We start from the raw sequence: 24,847 nt of genomic DNA, 5'->3' as shown, positions 1-24,847 counted from the left end.
CATTGGGCACGGAAAGTCCTGAAGCGTCCTGTTCCATGCTCCCTCTGCCTGGTTGGGAATGCAGACATGGTAGAGGGTCAGACAGTCAGGGGTCAGACAGTCTGCTCGATGACCTGTTACTGGCTCGTCTGCTATTTATCTGTGCTCGCTAGAAAACCATTGACACTCATCACCTGTTTCTATTCATTAAACAACGTGATTAGCTTTACCAAGAATTCGAGTCACTGCTACTACTCCCTCTGACTGACTTAACACAGGGGCCACCTTCCAGCTCCTGTTAAAACGAATGCAACAATCTCATCGCCACGGACAGATCCTGATCGTCTTTAGTCTGCTGTCTTAAAAATTACAGTATCGGTGACTTAATGACCCAAATTGTGGAGGCCAGACTATTATCCTCTGACCGGGGATTGAGTGAATGTGTTTATTCACGCCCACCCAGGGCTTGGCTAAACAGTGCGACCAGTATAATCCAACACTAAGGCTGTCAGCAAATAATCAACTAATTTTTTAAAAAATTGCCCGAGGGAAGTGGGTGTTGCTGACCAGGCCAGCACTTATTGCCCTTGACAAGGGGCTGGTGAGCTGCCTCCTTGAACCGCTGCAATCCATATGGTGTAGGTACACCCACAGTGCTGTTAGGCAGGGAGTGAGTCCCACGATTTTGACCCAGCGACAGTGAAGGAACTGTGTGTGATATATTTCGAAATCGAGATGGTGAGCATGAGGGGAACTCGCAAGTGCTGGCGTTCCCGTGTATCTGCTGCCCTTGTTCTCCTAGATGGCAACAGTCATGGATTTGGAAGGTGCTGCCTAAGGAACATTGATGAGTTCCTGCAATGCGTCTTGTAGATGGTAGGGCCTGTTTCCATGCTGTAAGCCTCTGACATGGCTGCCGCTCTGCGTCGGTGCGGAGGGAGTTCATTTTTGCAGAAGGGGTGTCTTGGATGGTATTGAGTTTTTTGAGTGTTGTTAGAGCTGCTCTCATCCAGGCAAATGCAGAGTGTTTCACCACACCCCTGACCTGCACCTTTGTAGATGGTGGACAGGCTTTTGAGGGGTCAGAAAGTGAGTTATTCATTGCAGGATTCCCAGACTCTGACCTGTTCCGGTAGCCGCAGCATTTATATGGCTGGGTCCGGTTCAAGGATGATCCCCGGGATGTAGAAAGTGGGGGGGGTTCAGTGATGATGATGCCATTGAATGTCGAGGGGCGATGGTTAGATCCTCTCGTTGATGGTCGTTGGCTGGCGCGTGGAGTGTGAAAGTCACTTGTCAGCCCTGGATATTGTCCAGGTCTTGCTGCATTTGGACATGGACTGCTTCAGTATCTGAGGAGTTGCAAAATGGTGCTGAACATTGTGTAATCACCAGTGAACATCCCCACTTCTGACCTTATGATGGAGGGAAGGTCATTGATGAAGCAGCTGAAGACAGTTGGGCTGAGGACACTAACCCTGAGGAACTTCCATAGTATCCAGTGTCTTCAGATGTTTCTTGATATCGTGTGGAGTGAATCGAAGACTGACGTCTGATGCTGGGGATCTCTGGAAGACACCCACTCGGCACTTCTGGCTGCAGATTGTCACGGATGCTTCAGATCTTTTGCCTGGATATCTTTTGAGTTTGAGGACAAAAGCAAAATACTGCAGATGCCTCAAAATTTTAAAATAGCAGTTCATTGTTGAAAAAACTCCAGATCTGGCAGCATCTGTGCAGAGAGAAACAAGAAGTAATGTTTCAAGTCTCGCCTTTCGTGTTCAGTTCTGGAGCAGTTTTGTTTTTAGATAATTGTGAAACCCAGGCGGAATTTGGAAGACACTGATACGTCGAAGTGTGTTACAGAAAGCAGGGCCATACCTGGCTCAGTTACATCGAGCATTGTGCCGGTTAATCACACTCGTTTCAAACCGACCAAGTGTAAACACCAAATTAGGAGACGTGATTCTGCTGGGGAATTGCGAGGAGGAGGAAAATTCTATTTGCATAACTGGATAATTGGACCATTAGTTACCAACTGAGGGTTTGCAAAACGAGAGTTATGCTGGCTGGCTAGTTGGCAGTAAAATTAGACACAAGAATCTTGTGTAATTCTGGAACTGGGAAATGTTACGTTTGAGGTTGGCCACTGTTTTGCAATTAAACTAAAAACCTGGAGTTTCCAGTTCACTGAAGATAATTTCTGCCTTGTAAAAATATTTGCAAGTGGGGGGTTATGCTTTGTAGCTTCTGCAGTAATACCATTTAGTATTTCCCACTTGCTTAGTGATTTACAGCCACACTTTCCAAATGCTGAAACGTTTGCTTTTTAACACTCCCCTCAAAAGAATTATTTCTGAGACAATCGACACTCTAGTTTGGCATCACACAGAAGTGGATTAATGAGCTCGTTCAGTCTTCAGCTGTAATGGAACCACATTACAAAGAAACATAGTGCCCATTAAACCCATCAGTTTATCACTGCTTTGGCCAATTAATTCTTAGTGTACCACCCAAACGCTATTAAATGTAACATTTTGTAATTTGTTTCATATTTCATCTCGACTGCCTGCAAATCCTGGACATAATTTGTGGTGAGATTTGGTGGTAAAATTTTTAAATATTTAATTAGACCTGCACATGATCAGAGTTCTTCAGTTGGAATGCTGTTTTAGCAATTTGCATTTGACCACACACTCACTCTCTCACACACTCTCTCACTCTCTCACTCTCTCACTCTGTCACACGTGCTCTCACACACGCTGTTTCTTGAATCTAGTCACCACTGTTTTTAAATGATGCAAATTTTCACAATTTGGAAAAAAATAACCATGATTTGAAAGTGGGATGCATATTCCGAAAGTTAGCGTAACTTTTTTAAAGAACATGTCTTTAATTATTTAATTACCTCAAAACCTCCATTATTGACATCCAGGCTATGTGCTGCATATAAAGTGGCATTGGTCTAGTAGTATTATAGCTGACTATTAATCCAAAAATTCGGCTCATGTTCTGGGCACCTGAGTTCGAATCCCACCACAGCAGGTGGTGGAATTAAAAGAAAATCTGGAATTAATCTACTGATGACCATGTAACCATTGTCGATTGTCAAAAAAACCCATCTGATTCACTAATGTCCTTTGGGGAAAGAAATTTGCCGCCCCTTACCTGGTGTGGCCTACATGTGATTCCAGAACCACAGCCAAGCAATTGACTCTTAACTGTCCCCTGAGCAAGGGTAACTAGGGATGGGTAATAAATACTGGCCAGCTAGTGACACTCGTGTCCAACTGATGAATTTTAAAAAAGTCATCTCAGGGTCCTAAGCTGAAGTCAAAAATGCAATTTCTAAACTTGGGGATGCCATCAAACAGGAGGCCAGCATAGTTAATACAGGAGGACTTACAAAAAGGGTAAATAATTGATAAATGAGGTTCAACACTGATAAATGTGAGAGAGTACATTTTGGTAGAGGGAATAGGAAGGTCACTTAATTACTTGAAAGCTCTACGTCTAGGTGGCATAGTGGAACTAAGGTATTTTAGAATACAAATGCATTAATCACTAAATATTGCCCCAAAGGTTAACAAGGCCATTTTTAAAAAAAAAACAAGCAAACAAAAATTATTTCTAGAGGGATAGCATCATAAGATAGGGAAGTTACTTTAAACCCATACTGAGCCTTAGTTAGATCATGCGTAAGAATACTGCTTGCAGTTCTGGCCATTGTAGAACATCGAACAGTACAGCACAGTAATGTAGAATGTGCGAAATCTGGGGGAAAGTTTAATTTGAAAAATAGCCCAAGGCAGAGGGAACTCACAAATGAGTAAGAATTTGATAACTCATTCAGATACCAATTCAGTGTAACTGCAGACCACAGCACATGGAAGCATCTTGGTGGTAACGCTGTCTCACAGCACCAGGAACCCGGGTTCAATTCCTGGCTTGGGTCACTGTCTGTCTGTGTGGAGATTGCATGCCCTCCCCATGTCTGCCTGGGTTTCCTCCCACAGTCTAAAAGACATGCTGGTTAGGTGCATTGACCCGGACAGGTGCCGGATTGTGGCAATTAGGGGAATTTCACAGTAATTTCATTGCAGTGTTAATGTAAGCCTCACTTGGGACTAATAAATAAACTACTTTTATTTTACTTTATCTCCCCGTCTCAGCCAATTAAAAATAAAACTACTCGCTGCACAATCCAGTCTTTCTGGTATCACCCTTGGAAGAACTTCTGTGCAGAACTGTGTATGTGGGTTTACATATCAGAGGAATAGGCTGGGTCTCCTTTGGGAGGTTGACCTAATATGAGTTCTTTAAATTCTGAAAGGTTTTGCTGGAGTGGGTTCTGAGAATGTTTTCTTCGAGACCATCAGAATTCAGGAGAAACTTCTTTATCCAGAGAGTGGGGAGGACATGGAACACACTACCGCAAAATCATAGCGGTTTCCAGCATGGAAACAGGCCCTTCGGCCCAACTTGTCCATACCGCCTTTTTTTTTAAACCCCTAAGCTAATCTCAATTGCCCGCATTTGGCCCATATCCTCCTATGCCCATCGTACCCATGTAACTATCTAAGTGTTTTTTAAAAGATAAAATTGTACCTGCCTCTCCTACTACCTCTGGCAGCTTGTTCCAGACACTCACCACCCTCTGTGTGAAAAAATTTTCCCTCTGGACACTTTCGTATCTCTCCCCTCTCACCTTAAACCTATGCCTCCTAACTTTAGACTCCCCTACGTTTGGGAAAAGATATTGACTGTCTACCTTGTCTGTGTCCCTCATTATTTTTAGACTCCTATAAAGTCACCCCTCAGCCTCCCATGCTCCAGAGAGAAAAGTCCTAGTCTCTTTAGCCTTTTCTTATAATCCTATCCATCAAGTCCTGGTAGCATCCTAGTAAATCTTTTCTGCACTCTTCCTAGTTTAATAATATCCTTTCTATAATAGGGTGACCAGGATTGCGCACAGTATTCCAAGTGTGGCCTTAGCAATGTCTTGTATAACTTCAACAAGATGTCCCAACTCCTGTACTCAATGTTCTGACCGATGAAACCAAGCATGCCGAATGCTGCCTTCACCACTCTGTCCACCTGTGACCTCGCTTTCAAAGAGCTATGAACCGGTACCCCTAGATCTCTTTGTTCTATAACTCTCCCCCACGCCCTGCCGTTAACTGAGTAAGTCCTGCCCTGGTTCAATCTACCATTGCGCATCACATTGCGGTGAATAGTATAGCCACGTTGAAGAGGAAACTACACAAGCATGAGAGATAGAAGGGAATACAGAATTACAACGGTAAAATAGATGAGAAAAGCTGGGAGGCAGTTTGAATGCAGAGTGCAGAAAAGATTTACTAGGATGCTACAGGGACTTGATGGTTTGAGTTATAAGGAGAGGTTGGATAGACTGGGACTTTCTTCCCTGGAGCTTGGGAGACTTGTGGGTGATCTTATAGAGGTCTGTAACATAATGGAGGGCATAGATCAGCTAGACAGTCAACATCTTCTTCCAAAGTTAGGGGAATCTAAAACTGGAGGGTGGAGGTTAAAGGTGAGGGGAGAGAAGGTGGGCTGAAGGGTCTGTTTCCATGCTGTAAACTTCTTTGACTCTGGAGCTTAATCACCAGTGTAGACCATTTGGGCTGAATGGCCTCTTTCTGTTCCTTTGTAAGCAACTATTAATTTAATTTAAACAGGTACTTATGATATATCCTTGGTGATTGTGGTAGATCTTTCCAACTAACATTGCGTTCTACAGTTTGTAATTGGTTTAGTGACTGGGAGAAGCTTCCAAGTGCTGTGGTGGATTAACACTGATTCGATATCTGAATCTGATGTCACGTTCTTGTGCATTCCCTCTGCCTCGAGCTATTTCTCAACCTGGGTTTTTCTCCCGAAATGTTGCCAATCTTGTGACCATCGGGAGAAATTTAAAAACAAAACCAGAGGAAATGTCTGATTCAGATATGTAAGGAAGGAATGGAGAAGCAGAGGTGACTGGGGGTCAGATCATTTATCTGGCTCTTCACAAGAGTGTTAGTAGATGAAACTGAGGCCACATTAGGTGATATTTGGTGGGGGGGGGGTGGGTGCTTACTGCAGTGTGGTGCCCAAGGTTAAATACAATACATTGGCTGGGGTCAAACCAGAGTTTTTATAAAGGTTTATTGCAATGACCTTGCTTTAATATCCCTCTGCCTCAATTCATTAAGTCCGATAATTCTTTTGCAACTTCTTAACTAATCCGGGCACCTTGAAATTATTACCTACGCCCATCCCCAGCACTCCTTTCCTCTGTCTTCTGAATGTTCCCATTTTGTTCGTACAGTCAGTTTCGTAAATCTTTTTGCACCCTCTCCCATGCCTCTAAATGCAAACAACCAACTCACTTTTGATTTAAAGCATACACTGCAGTGGGAAAATAATACATGGATCCACAACAGAGTATCAAAATAAGGATGGTTTTGTTCAAACGCTTTGACGTCCTATTGAATGGCTTTACCTCGTTCTCGATCCACGCCAACGTTTTCAGTTCTAACGATCAATTTTCATTATCTGACATTAGAAGCTTGCTTTAATCAATTGCACCCACATCCACAATCTCTGATTCAGTCAGAAGCTTGTGACCTGCATTAACCCACTCCATTGTGAATTCTTCCAGCTTATCTCAAAGTCCAGCTCGACTATAGAAATGTTGCCTGTTGAGATGAGAGAAACTGGCGTCGCTCTCCTTCAAGCAGACAAGGTTAAGGTGGGATTCGATAGAGGGGTTCAGAAACGTGAGCTGTTTTTGATAAAGTAATTAAGGAGAAATGGTTTCCACTGGCAGGCGGGTTAGTGATTTAAAATAATTGGTTACACACCAGGCGGGGGTGAGAATATTTCTTGCACGGCTAGTTGTTGTGATCTGGAATGTACTGCCTGAAAGGCAAAGGTAGAAGCAGATTCAATAGTAACCTTGGAAAAGGGAACTGGAAAAATACTGAATAAAAGCAAATCACTGTGGATGCTGGAATGTGAAACCAAAAGAAAATGCTGGAAAATCTCAGCAGGTCTGTCAACATGTGTCAGGAGAGAAAAGAGCTGACGTTTCGAGCCCAGATGACCCTCTGTCAAAGTCCCTTTGTCAGAGCTTTGACAAAGGGTCACCTGGACTTGAAACGTCAGCTCTTTTCTCTCCTGACACATGTTGCCAGACCTGCTGAGATTTTCCAGCATTTTCTCTCTTAGATAAATATTGGTGTGGAGATGCCGGCATTGGAGGGGTGGGCACAATAAGAAGTCTCTCAACACCAGGTTAAAATCCATAAGGTTTAAATGGAATCACGAGCTTTCGGAGTGCTGCCCCTTCATTAGATGCATGAAGGAGCAGCGCTCCGAAAGCGCGTGATTCCAAATAAACCTCTTGGACTTTTCAACCTGGTGTGAAGCTTCTTACTGTGGATAAATATTTGTAGGGGGAGAATTTACCAAAGTGTAGAAAGCCAGGGGGAACAGAGGGGTTGGCTGAAGAATTTTTAACAACAAATAGCCTCTATCTGTGCTGTATCATGCGATGACACTATGGTTTCAGAATGATAGCTAGAACTTCCCTGTCCTGGGATCAGGAAGGACTGATAAGCTTGGGACTCCATTCTCTGGAGGTGACCAGATCTTTAAAATTATGAAGAGGTTTGCTAGGATAAAATGTGAAGATGTTTCCACTCTTGGGTGAAATGAAAACTAGCAGACACAAATGTAACTTAGGCATTGATTAACCCAGTGTGGAATTCTGGAGAAACATCACCAGGGCGTGGTGAGAATGTGGAACTCACCGTCACAGGGAGTGGTTAAGGTGAATGTATAGTGACACCTAACAGGAAGCTGGATAAGCACATGAGGGAGAACAGAATAGAAGGAGATGTGGATGGGGTGTGATAAAAGTGAAAAGTTTATTTCTTGTCACAAGTAGGCTTACATTAACACTGCAGTGAAGTTGCTGTAAAAATCCTCTAGTTGCTACACTCTGGCATATGTTCGGGTCAATGCATCTAATTTGGAAACTGGAACACCCAGAGGAAACTCTCTCAGACATGGAGAGAATGTGCAGACTCTGCACAGACAGTGAGCCAAGTTGGGAATCGAACCCAGGTCCCTGGCGCTGTGAAGCAGCAGTGCTAACCACTGTGCCACAGGGAAGTGGAACATAAACACTGTCACAGAGCAGTTGGGCTGAATGGTATATTTCTGAGCTTTATGTTGTGTTAGAAGGAACATGACTTCTGTAAGAAAAACGTGCAACAAATCTCCGCTGGTCACTTTGGTTAATAATACAAATTGGAACATAGTTTTGATGTATTTCTTGAAGTGTTCAGTGAATGCAGTGGTTATATCTTGGATGCACTTTCGCAGTTAAGCTGCCACTGTTGATCTGGAACATGTAGTGTTCCTTTCGCTTGTAGCTTTTGATCATCCGTTCTCCAGGGTGTTGTACCTTGGAACGTGTGCTAGGGGACCCCCTGGAAGTCCGCATGCACAGACTGCATGGCAGTTGCTTGGGACTTTGGATGGTTCCAACTCTCTGGGAAGAAGTTACCCAGAAAAAGTTAGAAGAGTTAAAACCACTTCCAACTCCTGGGTAACTCTAATACTTGCCACCTCTGACTGTCCACCTGTCTCCCCAACCAGCCTAACCCCTGACAATATTGTACTGAAGACATGTGCTCCAGAACTTGTTGCATCCCCAGCCAAGCTATTCCAGTGCAGATATGACACTAGCAATGTGGAAAATTGCCCAGGTGTGTTCACATGTGAAACAGGTCAAATCCAATTACCCGACCAATTACTGCCCAATCAGTCTGCTCTCAATCTTCAGTAAAGTGATGGAAGAGGTCATCAACACTGCTATCTAGCAGCGCTTAGCAATAACCTGCTCAGTGATACCCAGTTTGGGTTCTGCCAGGGTCACTCACCTCCTGACCTCATTACGGCCTTGGTTCAGACAGGAATAAAAGAGCTGAACTGCAGAGGTGTGAAGAAGGTGACTGCCGTTGCTATCAAGGCAGCATCTGACTGAGTGTGGCATCACGGAGCCCTAGCAAAACTGGAGTCAGTGGGAATTGGGGAAAACTCTCCACTGGTTGGAGTCGTACTTAACACAAAGGAAGATGCTTGTGGAGGTCAATAATCTCTGTTTCAGGACATCACTGCAGGAGTTCCTCGGGGTAGTGTCCCAGACCCAACCATCTTCAGCTGCTTCATCAATGATCTTCTCTCTGTCACAAGGTCAGAATTGGTGATGTTCAGTACCATTTGCACTAAAGCACTCCTTGTCCAAGCAGCTGAAACAAATCCAGGCTCACAAGTAGCAAATAACATTCACAACTCACAGCTGCCAGACAACGATCATCTCCAGCAAGAGAGAACCCAACCATCACCCGTTGACATTCAATGGCATTATCATCACTCAATCCCCCACATCTTGGTTACCATTGACCAGAACTGAACTGGACTCGCCGTATAAATACTTGGCTACAAGAACATATCAAAGGCTAGGAATCCTGCAGCAAGTAACTCACCACCTGACTCTGCAAAGCCTGTCCACTGTCTACAAGGCACAAGTCAGGAGTGTTATGGAATACTCCCTACTTGCCTGGATGAGTGCAGCTCCAACAACACTCAAGAAACTCAATGCTATCCAGGATAAAGTAGCCCACTTGATTGACACCACATCCACAAACATTCCCTCTACAATAGATGAATAGTGTGCACCATCTACAAGATGCCCTGCAAGAACTCGAGGCTCCTTAGGCAGCATCTTCCGAACGCTACCATCTAGAAGGACAAGAAAAGCAGATATCTGGGAACCCCCACCACCTGCAGTTTCCCCACCAAGCCACTCATCATCCTGGCTTGGAAATATATCGCCGTTCCTTCACCGTCACTGGGTCAAAATCCTGAACTCCCTCCCTAACAGCACCGTGGGTGTACCTACAACATTAAGGACTGCGGAGGTTAAAGACGGCAGCTCGCCATCACCTTCTCGAGGGCGGTCGGGGATGGGCAATAAATGCCGGCCAGCCAGCGATGCCCACGTCCCGCAAGTGAATAAAGCAAAATAAAAACATGAAGACGAGATCTCTGAGAACGGTGGCAAGTACTAATGCAGGATGTACCAAGTCGGAGCTGACAGAGTCAGAAGGTTAATGCAACTGTTTAGTCTTTGTGAAGGAGCTGTTTGTTTGCTCTTGGCACTGGCATAGGGAGTATCTGCTTCCCTGAGTGAATTGCTGAACATTAAATGTGCCCTGGGAGCAGAGGGCATATTCTATTGTTTAGGTAAAGATATGCCTGTGTGGGTGTGTGTTTATATTTATCGCCATTCATATTCGAAAATATAATTAGGCACTGGATTTATTCTGACATGAAGGCATTTAAAGTGACCTGGGCTGTGTTGTGCCAGTCAAGTGCCAACTGCAAGCCTTTTGCCCACACCTTCAAAAAGAAACGTGGTTGTGGGGGGGGGTGGGTGGGCGGGGGCGCCCTGAGCAAACACTTTCTTTCTCAAAAAAAAGCCTTTTGTTGTGTCTTGCCAGTGGAGTGCACGTACAGTTGTTCCTACTGCTCCTTTTCCACTCTGATGGTAAATCAGCTGAAGCAACATGCCTTGAAAGTACACGGCCATGTACTGAGCGTGTCCAACCTCCACACTGACCTGCCAGCAGTCTTCTCGTCTGCCGAAAGCCCACCACAGACTCAGTCCCAGGCTGAGGGAGTGACAGAGTCAGATGGTAAGCTGCTCGTGGCTATCTCTGATGTGCGCAAGTCTTGACTTGGAAGTTATTTTAAATGCCTTCAAACAAAAAAAAAACATTAGCCAGCAGGGAGCAAGACACACACTCGGTGTGCTTTTTCTTTTTAAACCCAGTTTTTGTACTGAGAGCATGAATTTGCGCTCAAATTCTGCCATGTCCCCTCCCAACCCCAACACAACACCACTCCCCTTAAGAGAGTTAAAACTAGGGAAACGCGTCCATAAGAGTTGCCTACCTGGTCGGGGAAAGCAGTTACTGCCGTTGCCGTACTGTGTTCTTCTGTTAAGAATTGTTAATAGCTCGTTTTTGTAAGAGCACTCTCGGAAATGGTGTAAGACCCAGTTGTTGCTCTGTGTCCTTATTCCAGACCCCAACTTCTTAAAATTTCCCTTCATCAGAAACAAAGGTAGGAGACGGTCATCGCTTTGTCTTGCACTTTCTTTATCTCTGAGCAGCGTCCTTTCATTGGCCATGTACAATCGCACAGAATATTGAGCGTAGCCGCTGTTCCAACCTGCTGCTTCAGCCTAACCAAACCAGCTGGCTGTACCTCACTGTCCTGTCAGTGATTTCCCCCATTCAAATCATTAACTCCCTCCCCACCACCCCAATCCACGCAGCGTGATTTCCACCGTCCACCTGAGAAAATGGTTGGAATTTCTCCCGAGGTCCAACCGGGGGACGGGGAAATTCTTCCCATTTTCCTGTTGATCTGCTTTCCTGCTCTCCTGGCTTTTCCTGCGACTCCCGAGGTGGGGGGGGGGGAGGTTTCAGACGCTGTACTTGCTTTCCTGGGGCTTTCTGTTGCAAGGGGGATTTTTTTTGTTTTTTTTTGACGTGGTGGTTTGGCGAATGGGGGAAATGTGATGCCTGGGTCGTTGTGCTTCTGAGCTTTCGCCCGCATTCTGGAGGTGGTGGGAGCGGCCGGTGGGGGAAGGAGTCGGATTTTATACAGTTTTGTGTGCACTGGCTCTTCACGTACAGATTCTTCATACTCCGAGCCGCCCGATGTCCAGCAGCAACTTAACCATTACCAAACGGCTGCGATGGCCAGGAACCGATCCAGCCCCATCCCCGTACCCTCTCCAACCGCTTCCTCCGAACAGATAACCAAGGGCTATTTCAGCTGTGAGTTCTGCCAGTTTAATTCCGAGTACATTCAGAGCATGAGGCGTCACTATCGAGACCGGCATTGCGGCAAGAAGCTCTACAAGTGTAAGGATTGCCCATTCTTCACAGGATTCAGGTAAGAAAATCAAACGTGACGGGGCGACACATATCTCTTGGATTTTGATTTTTGAAAAGGGCGCAGTCCTGGAGCTGTAAATCGCAGGAGTTGGCCATTCGGCCCATCGGGTCTGTGCTGCCATTCAATGAGATCGCAACTGACCTAATATCCTCTTTCCCGCCTTATCCCCATAACCCCTGAATCCCTAAAAAAAAATCTTCCTGTCTCAGCCTTGAACGTACTGAATGATCCGGCTCGATAGCTCTCTGCGGAGAAGAATTCCATATGTTCTGAGAGAAGAAATTCTTCCCTCTCTCTGGCTCCAGTGGGTGACTCCCTTACTCTGAGATTAAGCCTCTGGTCCCAGACTCTCCCACAAGGGGAAACAGCATCGACCCAGTCAGTCCCCCTGAGAATCCAATGTGTACACGCCCAACCTCCTCAAGAAAATCCTCCATGTCCGGGATCTATCGAGTGAACTTTCTCCGGACTGCCTCGCAATGCCAGTATATCTCCCCTTAGGTAAGGGGACAAGAGCTGTTCACAGTATTCCAGTGGTGGTCTAACTAATGTCTTGTATAGTTTTAGCAAAACTTCCCTAATTTTTATACGCCATTCCCCAGAAATGCCAACATGCCATTTGGCTTCCCTATCACTTGTTGAACTTGCATGCGAGCTTTTTGTGATTTATGCATGAGAACCCCCAAATCCCTCTGTGCTGCAGCCACCACTCCCCACCCCCCCCCACCAACTCCCCCCTGCCAACCCCCTCCAACCAGGCAGTGCAAAAACAAGGAGGTTGAAGAGAAGATTAAACAGAGCGACACATTGATGAACCCTGCTGCCTCACAGCGCCAGAGACCCGGGTTCAATTCCCGGCTTGGGTCACTGTCTGTGTGGAGTCTGCACCTTCTCCCCATGTCTGCGTGGGTTTCCTCCGGGTGCTCTGGTTTCCTCCCACAGTCCAAAGATGTGCGGATTGGGTCGATTTGCCATGCTAAATTAGCAGGGTAAATATACGAGTTTACAGGAATAGGGCTGGGGTGGGATTGTGGTCGGCACAGACTCGATGGGCTGAACGACCTCCTCCTGCACTGTGGGGATTCTGTGAGGGGGGTGCACGATTCTGGAGAGTTTTACTGGAGTAACTCGGGAGAAATGTCTCCACGGGGGTCAGTACCCAGAAGAGAGAGATTGCAGATGGTTGGGGAATGGCGGTAGGAGGTCGGTTATGATATTGAGGGGCTGTGATACCTGAGCTGCTCCTGTCTGTCGCGTTCCTACGTAGAACCAGGCTGCGGTGAGGAATTTATTTATTTTTTCACTCGGTGCATCATTGGGATCTGGAATGGGCTGCCTCAACGGGCGGTGGAAGCAGATTCAAGAGCAACTTTTAGGGCTGGGGGCATCAGGCAGTGGGGAGTATTGGGACTAGACAGGTATCACTCTTTTACAGAGAGCAGTGATGGACAAGATGGTGCCCTTTGTGATTCAATGTTAAGACGGTGCGTGTGTGTGTGTAATGAAGCTGCGCCTGTCTCTCCGGTTTAAGGTTGTTTATGGTCGGTGGTGTTCTCTGCTTGTGTTGCAGGTCTACGTTCTCTATGCACGTTGAAGGGAGCCACACAGCTCCTCCTGTTGAGGGTCCAAAGGACCTGCGTTGCCCCCTCTGTCTCTACCACACGAAATACAAAAGCAGCATGATTGATCACATCGTCCTCCACAGAGGTGAGCTTCCTGTCGTGTCAGAGCTTGTGCAACACGAGGGGCGTTCGATCAGAGCCTCAGTAAAACGGGGGAGGGCGGGTAGTTTAAATATTGGCGTACCTGGGCGTCTGTTTTCTTATTATTTTCTAGACTCTCTTTGGTATTACGGGTGGCACAGTGGGTTTGCCTCATAGCGCCAGGCACCCGGGTTTGATTCCCGGCCTCGGGTCAGTGTCTGTGTGGAGTCTGTACATTCTCCCCGTGTCTGCGTGGGTTTCCTCCGGACGCTCTGGTTTCCTCGGACGCTCCAAAGACGTGTGGGTTAGGTTGATTGGCCGTGCTAAATTGCCCCTTAGTGTCAGGGGCATTAGATGGGGTAAACATGTGGGGTGGCGGGGACGGGATCTGGATAGAATTGTTCTCGGTGCAGGCTCGATGGGCTGAGTGGCCTCTGTGGGGATGGCCTGATTTTCAGACTCTTCTGCATCCTGCTTCGCAAGACTTTGTGGTTGTAAAAAAAAAAGTGGATAAAAGCAATTTACTGAGGATGCTGGAATCCGAAACCAAGAGAGAAAATGCTGGAAAATCTCAGCGGGTCTGGCAGCATCTATAAGGAGAGGAAAGAGCAGATGTTTCGAGTCCAGATTACCCTTTGTCACAGCTGAAGACATAAGGTCATCTGGACTGGAAACGTCAGCTCTTCTCTCTCCTTACAGATGCTGCCAGACCCGCTGAGATTTTCCAGCATTTTCTCTTTTGGTTTGTGGTTGTAAGGTCTGACGCAGTTAACCCTTGCAGTAAAACATCAGGTCTTAGGTTGGGAACAGACACTTTACAATTGGCTGGACGCTGTCCTCGTGATTGTGAAACGTGTCAATAAATTCTTGTCCTGGGTGAACTGAAGAAGTGGATTCTCCTGACGATTTTAATAAATGACTGCTTGCTGGCTGCAAAATTAATTGCAGATCTGACTCTTGATGTTACCCTTGTCTGCAGAGTGATCTTAACCTTATCGAAAAATTGATGCGTTGCTTTCTGTGTTGCTTCATGAGCCAGCACTTTGCCCTGCTGGGGTTTAATGGTGGTTTTTTGTGAGGTTAGTAATGAGAAATGCTTTTTCATCCCTTGCTGTTGTACAGAGGAGAGGGTTGTCCCCATTGAAGTCCGCCGCTCGAAGCTCTCCAGACACTTGCAAGGGATTGTGTTCCGATGCGACAAGTGCACGTTTACCTGCTCTAGCGACGAGGCTCTGCAGCAACACATGGAGAAACACAAGGAAATGAAACCGTACAAGTGCCAACTGTGTTACTACGAGAGCAGAATAAAGGACGATTTAGAAAACCATCTTCAGGAAGAACACAAAGTAACTTTGATTATTGTTTTGGATTGTATCTTCCTCCTGGCCTGTAATTTAGTGATTAAACCATCCCATTAACACTTTACCGTTAAGTGTTTTTCTACCATTAAGCATAGTGGTGAACTCTTCAAACTGCCTCCGCCCCACTAATTCAGCTTAATCGTTGACACGATTATGTAGCTTTTAACTGGTGAATGATGACCACCTAAATTTACATTGAATATACAGCCACGCCAGTGTTTCTGCTCCACACGAGCCTTCTCCCACCCCTCTTCGTCTCGAGTTATCATCATATCCTTCCATTCCTTTCTCTGTTACATGTTTATCCAGCTTTCTCTTAACACATATCTCTGCAATTAATGGCCTTGGAAGCGAGTTCTACATTTCTCACACCTGTCTGGATCCAGATGTTTCGCCTGGATTCCTGCCTGGATTTAATAGCGACTGTTTTATACTGATAACCCTTAAACTTATGAGTCTTTTATCGAAATTTTGCAGGTCATTTTCATCAGCCTTTTCATTCGGGCTCTGCTGTGACGATGGAGTTATTCAGTACGCCTCACGTGGGTTTTGTTCCACGCTCCGTGTAGAAGGACTTGGGGTTATTTTAGATCAAACTGACAACTGTGCTGATAAAGGGATAATTTACCTAGAAAGATGCTCCAAAGTTTGGATTTTGCAGGTTAAAGATCAGATACAGATTAATAAAGAACAGTACAGCACAGGAGTGGACCCTTCGACCCGCCAAACCCGCGCTGGTCACCCGCGCTGGTCACCATCCCTGCCTAAACTAAAATCAGGTTAAAGTCCAACAGGCATACACCCTGTTTGTGAACTGAACTCTTCACTCACCTGATGAAGGAGTAGTACTCCGAAAGTTCGTGCTACCACATAAATCTGTTGGACTTTAACCTGGTGTTGTGAGACTACTAACTGTGCCTACCCCAGTCCAACGCTGGCATCTTATGAGGAAAGGCTGAGGGACTTGAGGTTATTTTCGTTAGAGAGAAGAAAGTTAAGAGGTGACTTAATAGAGGCATACAAGCTGATCAGAGGGTTAGATAGGGTGGACAGTAAGAGCCTTTTTCCTCGGATGGTGATGGCTAACACCAGGAGACATAGCTTTAAATTAAGGGGTGGTAATTATAGGACGGATGTCAGAGGTAGGTTCTTTACTCAGAGGGTAGTAAGGGTGTGGAATGCCCTGCCTGCAGCAGTTGTGGACTCGCCAACTTTAAGGGTGTTCAAATGGTCAGTGGATAGGCATATGGATAACATTGGAATAGTTTAGGTTAGAGGGTCATTAGATTGGTTCCACTGGTCGGTGCAACATCGAGGGCCGAAGGGCCTGTACTGCGCTGTAATGTTCTATGTTCTATCTCCACATCATAAACTAAAACCGTTTGTACTTACGGAATCCGTATCCTTCCATTTCCATCCTATGCATGTATTTGTCTAGATGCCACTAGTGTACTTGTTCCCACCACCTCCCTGGGCAGTGTAAGTGTACCTAATTGTGTAGCGTCTCCCGCTGCAGTGGGACAAGCGATGTTACAGGTAGGGAAAAGACTTGTGGTGGGGGAGGGTAGGTTACAAAAGAATGTCAATGAATACTCTGGTGCCTGGAATTTACAAAGTGCTGCGATTGCCCACAGCAGGGGGTCAGAGGGTTCACTGATATTCAGGCACTGAAGTCGAGACCTTAACCAGATTTGCTCCTGAAGTTGTGTTGCTGGTGTTGTTAATTCAGGAGATGGGGATAAAACGTTACAAACCTTCTGTGGAGAAGGAAAATAGTTTCTCTACGGCATCATAGAACTGGACTGGTGTAGCACTGAAAGAAGCCACATGGCCCATTGTGCCTGTGCTGGTTCTTTAGAATCATAGAACAAAGAACAGTACAGCACAGGCCCTTCGGCCCTCCAAGCCTGCGCCGCTCATTGGTCCATCTAGACCATTCGTTTGTATCCCTCCATTCCCAGTCTGCTCATGTGACTATCCAGGTAAGTCTTAAATGACCCCAGCATGTCCGCATCCACCACCCTACTTGGCAGCACATTCCAGGCCCCCACCACCCTCTGCGTAAAAAAAATCCCTCTGATATCTGAGTTATACCTCCCCCCTCTCACCTTGAGCCCGTGACCCCTCCGGATTTTCACCTCCGACCTGGGGAAAAGCTTCTCACTGTTCACCCTATCAACGGCCTTCATAATTTTGTACACCTCTATTAGGTCTCCCCTCATTCTCTGTCTTTCCGGGAAGAACAACCCCAGTTTACCCAACCTCTCCTCATAGCTGAGACCCTCCATACCAGGCAACATCCTGGTAAACCTCCTCTGCATTCCCTCCAAAGCCTCCATGTCCTTCTGGTAGTGTGGTGACCAGAACTGGACACAGTACTCCAAATGTGGCCTAACCAACGTTCTATACAGCTGCAACATCAGACTCCAGTTTTTATACTCTATACCCCTTCCTATAAAGGCAAACGTACCATATGCCTTCTTCACCACCTTCTCCACCTGTGCTGCCACCTTCAAGGATTTGTGGACTTGCACACCCAGGTCCCTCTGTGTGTCTATACTCTTGATGGTTCTGCCATTTATTGTATAACTCCACCCTACATTAGTTCTACCAAAATGCATCACCTGGCATTTATCTAGATTAAATTCCATCTGCCATTTCTCCACCCAATTTTCCAGCCTAACTATATCTTGCTGTATTGTCCGACAATGTTCATCTCTATGGATAGGAACTGCAGAAGGAGGCCATTTGGCCCATCAAGCCTGTACCAACAACAATCCCACCCAGTTCTATCCCTATTACCTCATGTATTTACCCTGCTAATCCTGCTAACCTACACCTCTTTGGATACTAGAAGGGCAGTTAGCATGGCCAAGTCAAGAATCAAACCCAGATCCTTGAGGTAGCAGTGCTAACTCCTGTTCTGTCAAATCTGCTTCTTTCAGACTGAGAGTTCCAGATCAGAGCTCTCTGCCCCTCCCCCCCACTCCCCAATACCACTGACCCTCGCCAATTCCCTTCGTTCTGTCCTATCTGAATGTAATCAAGAATGTTTACTGATTTCTACCTGTTTGGTTTTTGTCTGATGATGAAATCTGGGCAAATCCATCATTAAACAGCTTTAATAAACCGGGTAGTTAGTGTGTGCTGTACACGTGGGTTGGAAAGCCAGCAGGATGTGTTGTAGTTCAGCTGCAGTATGGGTTAATACTCTCAGCTACAGCATCTCATTTGCCCACCTTTGTAAAACAGCACTGCCCGGATTGACTTGGTCAACCTAATGAACGCATTGGCTTGGCTCGGCTCAACATTGAGTCAGGGGGTCACCACTTCCGGGAATAACTCAAACCTTCCTCAAAAACATGAGGTTCAAAAGAATCCGAGTGGGAGATGAGGTGAACTTTACTACACGTGAGCAGCGGTGACACGGAACACTCTGGAAGGGCTGTGGAAGCAGATTTGAAAGGAAATTAGGAAGATAACTTCACAGAGAGCCAGGAGTGGGACTAATTGTTTAATTCTTTCAAAGTGCTAGCATAAATATGATGGGCTGAACGGCCTCATTCTTATGAAAGCTGGTTTGAAATAGAGATGTCTGTAGGATGATAGGAGCAGCATTAGGCCATTCAGCCCCTCAGTCCTAGTAGAGCTGCGCATTTTCAAACATTGTTAAATTAAAAAGTGTTTCCATTTGATCGACCCCGAAAGTTCTTCCAAATCTCACTAATTCACCGCTGTTTTTTAATTTAAAAATCTCACCTGCTCTGGCTCTTCTACCAATCACCTCAAATCTGTGTCCCCTCTCCCCACCTGCCAGCTTACCAACCCTCCTGCCAGTGGGAACAATATCTCCTTGTTGGTCCTGTTAAAACCCTTCACAGTGTTGAATATGTCACTAAATCTCCCCTTTGCCTCCTCGGCTATAAGCAGAACACTCGGCGTCTCCACTCTCTCCAAATAGAGTCGGCACAGTGGTTAACACTGCTGCCTCTCAGCGCCTGGGACCCCCAGTTTGGGTCACTGTCTGTGCAGAGTCTGCACATTCTCCCCGTGTCTGCGTGGGTTTCCTCCGGGTTCTCCAGTTTCCTCCCACAGTTCAAGAGACATGCTGGTTAGGCGCATTGGCCGTACTAAATTCTCCCAGAGTGTACCTGTGCCGGAGTGTAGCGACTGGGGGATTTTTGCAATAAATTCATTGCAGTGTTAATCTAAGCCTACTTGTGACATTAATACTTGAACTTCAACCCTAGTATCATTCTGGTAAATCCCCTGTACTCCATGACCGTGACACCCTTCCTGCAGTGCAGTGCCCAGAATTAGACACCGTATTCTTGTTGAAGTTGTACAAGACATTGGTAAGGCCACACCTGGAATACTGTGTGCAATTCTGGTCACCCTATTATAGAAAGGATATTATTGAACTAGAAAGAGTGCAGAAAAGCTTTACTAGGATGCTACTGGGACTTGATGGATTGAGTTATAAGGAGAGGCTGATTAGACAGGGGATTTTTTTCGTCGGGAGCGTAGGAGGCTGAGGGGTGATCTTACAGAGGTCTATAAAATAATGAGGGGCATAGACAAGGTAGACAGTCAGTACCTTTTCCCAAAGGTAGGGGAGTCTAAAATTAGAGGGTGTAGGTTTAAGGTGAGAGGGGAGAGATATAAAAGTGTCCAGAGGGGCAGTTGTCTCACACAGAGGGTGGTGAGTGTCTGGAACAAGCTGCCAGAGGTAGTAGTAGAGGCGGGTACAATTTTATCTTTTAAAAAGTAGATAGTTACATGGATATGATGGCTATAGAGGGATATGGGCCAAATGTGGGCAATTGGGATTAGATTCGGGGTTTGTTTAAAAAAAAGACGCCATGGACAAGTTGGGCCGAAGGGCCTGTTTCCATGCTGTAAACCTCTATGATTCTAGTGTCACTGAGGTTTAGACAGTCAAAGGTTTAGCATAGCGTCCTTGCCTCCATGATGTTATTTTGGTGAATGATTGTGGAGACCATGTTTTGGGGCTTATTTTATGTTGGCAGACTTTCCATTTGAAGCCATATATTTAGGACTCTCCCGACAAGACAACGAAAGCACGCAGTGGCAAAGTAATTGACACCATCGCACTGCTTGCTGCATTTCTGGCAATGAGTGTTTTGCAATTTGTATTCGAAAAGCCCCCAGTGTTCATTGCTTCATATTTGTGTGTAATGATCTCGGAGCTAATGGGCACGCAATCCCTGGTCATCACATTTGATGTTGGTTTTGTGTCAAAGCAGCAGGGACCGGAATCCCTTAGGCTTCGGAAGGCTTGAGCCCAAATTCCTGGTCCCTTCCCAGTACTGCAGGAGTGCCAAACTGTAACTTCATTGCATGTTAATGTAAACCTACTTGTGACACTAATAAATAAACTCCTTATTTGTCTGCCCTGTCCAGTTGGTTGATTAAAGACAAGCAGGGGGACTTCTCCTCCGCATCCTGACAGCCCACGTCACACTTACGAAAAAATTATCCTGTCGTTATCACGTTGCTGATGTGGGATCCTGCTGTGCACAAATTGGCTGCTGCATTTCAGCAGTGACCGCATGTCGTTGACTAAATGCTTTGGGATGGCCTGAGGTCATGAAAGGTGCTATATAAATGCAAGTGTTTTTTCCGCACCTGTGACACTGGTCAGTAGTATTTTTGAAAGGAAGCATCATGATCATAGGATCTCTCCAGTGCAGGAGAAGGCCATTCGGCCCATCAAGTCTGCAGTGACAGAGAATCTTAGCCAGGCCCTTTTTGCCACCCTATCCCCACACATTTACCATGGCTAATCCATCTAACCCAATGATCTTAATCCATTTGTCTGATTGGATGAGGTGAAGTAATGGTGGAGAGAGGCTTGTGTGGAGCATCAGCACTGGCACTGACTAGTTGGGCCGAATGGCCTCTTACTGTGCGGGAAATTCCATGTTGGTCATTGAATGTTCCACAGTCTGTTGTCTTCTCCAATTTCAGGTCGTGCGTAACTTTGAATTGGTTGGTCGCGTTAACTTGGATCAGTTGGATTCTAAAGATAAAGACTGGTTCAGCAGTGAGGAGGAGGCCAGAGAAGAAGACAAAGGCAGTGTTGTGGAACAAAGAGGTTCGTGCTTTCAACAATTTGTCTCTTAATTTAAAAATAAATTTTGTGTTCACTTTGTCTCAAGGTGGGTTGTAAATACGAAGGTGGTGTGGGGGGAGAGAGACAGATTGGGACATGTTTTAGTACGTCATAAGCCAAAAGAAGATGTGTATTTTCTGTGTCTGTTGACAGCATTCTGCCACCTTGGAGACAAGGAGGGGCTGGAACGGGTTTGATTTTGATTTGATTTGATTTATTATTGTCACATATTAGCATACAGTGAAAAGTATTGTTTCTTGCATGCTATACAAACAAAGCATACTGCCCGTAGAGAAGGAGAGAGTGCAGAATGTAGTGTTATGATCATAGCTAGGGTGTAGAGATCAACTTAGTACGAAGTAGGCCCATTCAGAAGTCTGACGGCAGCGGGGAAGAAGCTGTTCTCGAGTTGGGACTTACAGCAAGCAGTGCATTTTTAAGAAAGCCCACCAACACCTCTACTTTCTTAGGAGGCTCAGGAAATTCGGCATGTCCACTACGACTCTCACCAATTTCCACAGATGCACCATAGAAAACATCCTTTCCAGATGTATCAAGGTTTGGTATGGCTCCTGCTCTGACCAAGACTGTAAGAAACTACAAGGGGTTGTGAATGAAGCCCACAAACCAATCCCCTCCCCATCCATTGACTCTGTCTACACTTCCCACTGCCTCAGGAAAAGCAGCCAAAATAATCAAGAACCCCACTCATCCCAGACATACTCTCTCCTGCTGCCTTCTGTCGGGAAAAAGATATAAAAGTCTGAGGACACGTTCCAATCAACTCGAGAACAGCTTCTTCCCTGCTGCCATCAGACTTTTGAATGGACCTACCTTGCATTAAGTTGACCTTTCTCGACACCCTAGCTATGACTGTAACACTACATTCTGCAGTCTCCCCTTCTCTATGAACAGTATGCTTTGTCTGTATAGCATGCAAAAAACAATACTTTTCATTGTATACTAATACATGTGACAATAATAAATGAGATTTTCCAGTGAGCAAAACAACCCATGTGGCCTGTTTCAAAGCATCTCCAGGAACTGCTGCAAACACAATCATCTGCATAAAAATCAATCCTGGTCACTTCTACACTTGAGGTGGAATTTATGGGGTCACGATCTGCAGCTATTTATAGATTGGCAGTGTGATGGGTTATGGTGAATGAGATTGTGTTGGTGTTCTGGCACAGCGGTATTGTACCTGAGGCAGTCCAGCATGTTGGAAACTGGCTTATTTTGGTCACAATTCAGAATTTAGAGCATTAAAAACTCAGATCAGGATTAAAGCGTTCAGCCCCTCGAGACTGCAGTACTGTTCAGCACGATCTTGGCTGATCTTACCTCGGTTTCCACTTTGCCTTCCTGCCTGCTCCCCACAACCTTTCACCCTGCTACTCTTTAAAAATCTTTCTCCCCTCAAATGTATTTAGTGTTCCAGTGTCTACTGCACTCTCGAGAATTTCACAGATTCACCATCCTGTGGGTGAAGTAGTTCCTCATCTCTGTTTTCAATCTGCCTTCCTTTATCCTAAAACCATGGCCTCTCGTTCTAGAATGACCCAGTAGAGGAAGCATCCTTTCCACGCCTATCTTGTCAATCTTGTTTAGCATCTTGTACACCTCGATTCGATCTCCTCTGATTCTTCCAAACTCCAGCACATATAGGCCTGAACTGCTCAGTCTCTCTCCATAACTCTTTCATCTCTGAAATCTATCTAGTGCGCCTTCTCAGAATTGTCTCTAATATATTCACATCCTCTCTCAAGTCAAGGAACCAAAACTCGGTGCACTAACCCCGATGTAATCTCCGATACAGTTGCAGTAACACTTTGTTACTTTTATTACTAACAGAATGGAATATAAATGCCAAAATTCCATTTGCTTTACTTTATTACTTGCTGCATCTGCATACTACCTTTCTGAGATTCATGCATGAGGCCACCCAGATCCCTCTGCACCAAAGTGCTCTGAAGTTTTAAGTTTATTTATTAGTGCCACAAGTAAGCTTGCATTAACACTGCGTTGAAGCTACTGTAAAAATTGCCTGTTCGGCTACACCGAGGGAGAACTTAGCATGGCCAAAGCATCTAACCAGCCCGCTGTTTGGACTGTGGGAGGAAACCAGAGCACCCGGAGGAAACCCTCGCAGACACGGGGAGAATGTGCAGACTGCGCACAGACAGTGACCCAAGACTGGGATTGAACCCAGGTCCCTGGTGCTGTGAGGCAGCTGTGCTAACCACTGTGCCACCATGCTGCCCAGAAACAGTGAAAGGTCTCTCCATTTAGGTAATGAGCTTAGCAGGAATCCAAGGCTGTATTGTCCATTGCTTTGTGTAGCTAATTGCATTTTTCTAACACAAAGCTATGACAACATCTGAATGAGAGTGGTCCTTGCCACAGGTTTTTGTGTGCCAGCTTGGAAATATTGGAGCCTGGTTTCATTTTGGAATGTGCACGGGGATTAACTCCAGTATAATTTCCCGCTGAGAATATTGAAGGATGTGGGTCTGATCCCAGACCACTTGAACCAAACTGTCCCTCCTCATCTTAGAGTCCAAAGGTCATGGGTTCAAGTCTCGCTTCAGGGATGTAAACGAGATGAAACGTTTCATCAGACCCCCTCCCCCCCCCGCCACCTTGGACGGATGTGAAAGATCCCAAGGCTTTATTTTGGAGAGGATTTTCCCTGCATTCTGGCCAATATTTATTGGGAAGAGATGACAGGGAGAGTCTGTGGGAAGATTTGAAAACAGGCTTTGAGAATTTTGGAAGGGTGGCATTGCTTAACCAGGAGCCAGGATGGATCAGCAGACAGGGGGATTATTTAATCTTTATATCGTTGCTGTTTGTGGGAGTTTTCTCTGTGTAAATTGGCTGCTGTGATAGCTACACAAACAGCAGGGGCCACACTTCACAGCCACGTGCTCTGGGGGATTCCGAGATTGTAAAAATGTGCTAAATGAATGAATGTTTTCTTTTTCTGTGCCTCGTTTATTTTAGTATTTTTCTTGCTACGTGACTTGGGCCAAAAGCTGTAATCTTCAAAGTTACGTCCCACTCCAATAACAAAATCTGTTTGAGTGGTTTGTTCACCTGTCTTTAACTTTCCAAAGAAACTGCGAGTGGTTGAAGTGGGAACAGTACTGTGTTTAACCTTGTTCTGACTCGATAGTCTGATTAGTACACCTCTCTTTTAACCATCGTCCTGTATGTGTGTGACGTTGGAATCTGTTTTAAACCAGATTTGAACGGTTGGTTTGATTTACAGGAATTGAGACGTGCCCCGGGAGTGGCATTCGTATTTACAACGAGAAAAGATTCCCGTGTGAGTTCTGTGGCCGCACGTTTGCCCGTGGTTTTGACTGGGAACGTCATATTCAACGACATGGAATGTAAGAACTTAAAAATGATGAATACCATACTTAAAAAAACGTTTGGTTTAAGTAAATATGGGCGGCACGCATGGGCGACACTGCTGCCAGGGACCTGGGTTCGATTCCCGGCTTGGGTCGCTGTCTGTGCGGAGTCTGCATGTTCTCCCCGTGTCTGCGTGGGTTTCCTCTGGGTCTTCCGGTTTCCTCCCACAGTCCAAAGATGTGTGGCTTAGGTGGATT

General features: G+C 45.7%; 1 protein-coding gene across 9 annotated transcripts in view; it reads left to right on the top strand.

Moving 5' to 3' along the window:
- znf462 (zinc finger protein 462) overlaps positions 1-24,847 on the top strand; it is a 101,071-nt gene that overhangs the window by 73,281 nt on the left and 2,943 nt on the right. For 6 of the 9 annotated variants that reach the window (XM_080188334.1, XM_080188330.1, XM_080188331.1 and 3 more), the window contains 7 exons: positions 10,560-10,754; positions 11,146-11,184; positions 11,763-12,024; positions 13,598-13,734; positions 14,853-15,076; positions 21,083-21,209; positions 24,502-24,625. In XM_080188334.1, the coding sequence (XP_080044460.1) occupies positions 10,560-10,754; positions 11,146-11,184; positions 11,763-12,024; positions 13,598-13,734; positions 14,853-15,076; positions 21,083-21,209; positions 24,502-24,625 (1,108 nt within the window). The remainder of the gene's footprint in view (positions 1-10,559; positions 10,755-11,145; positions 11,185-11,762; positions 12,025-13,597; positions 13,735-14,852; positions 15,077-21,082; positions 21,210-24,501; positions 24,626-24,847) is intronic. The other 3 variants (XM_080188335.1, XM_080188336.1, XM_080188337.1) reach the window with 3 other exon arrangements.

The sequence above is a fragment of the Carcharhinus amblyrhynchos genome, chromosome 5 (assembly GCF_965287045.1).
Source record: "Carcharhinus amblyrhynchos chromosome 5, sCarAmb.v2.hapA, whole genome shotgun sequence".
In the NCBI taxonomy this organism is placed as follows: domain Eukaryota; kingdom Metazoa; phylum Chordata; class Chondrichthyes; order Carcharhiniformes; family Carcharhinidae; genus Carcharhinus; species Carcharhinus amblyrhynchos.
This window is presented reverse-complemented; position numbering and strand designations above follow the sequence as displayed.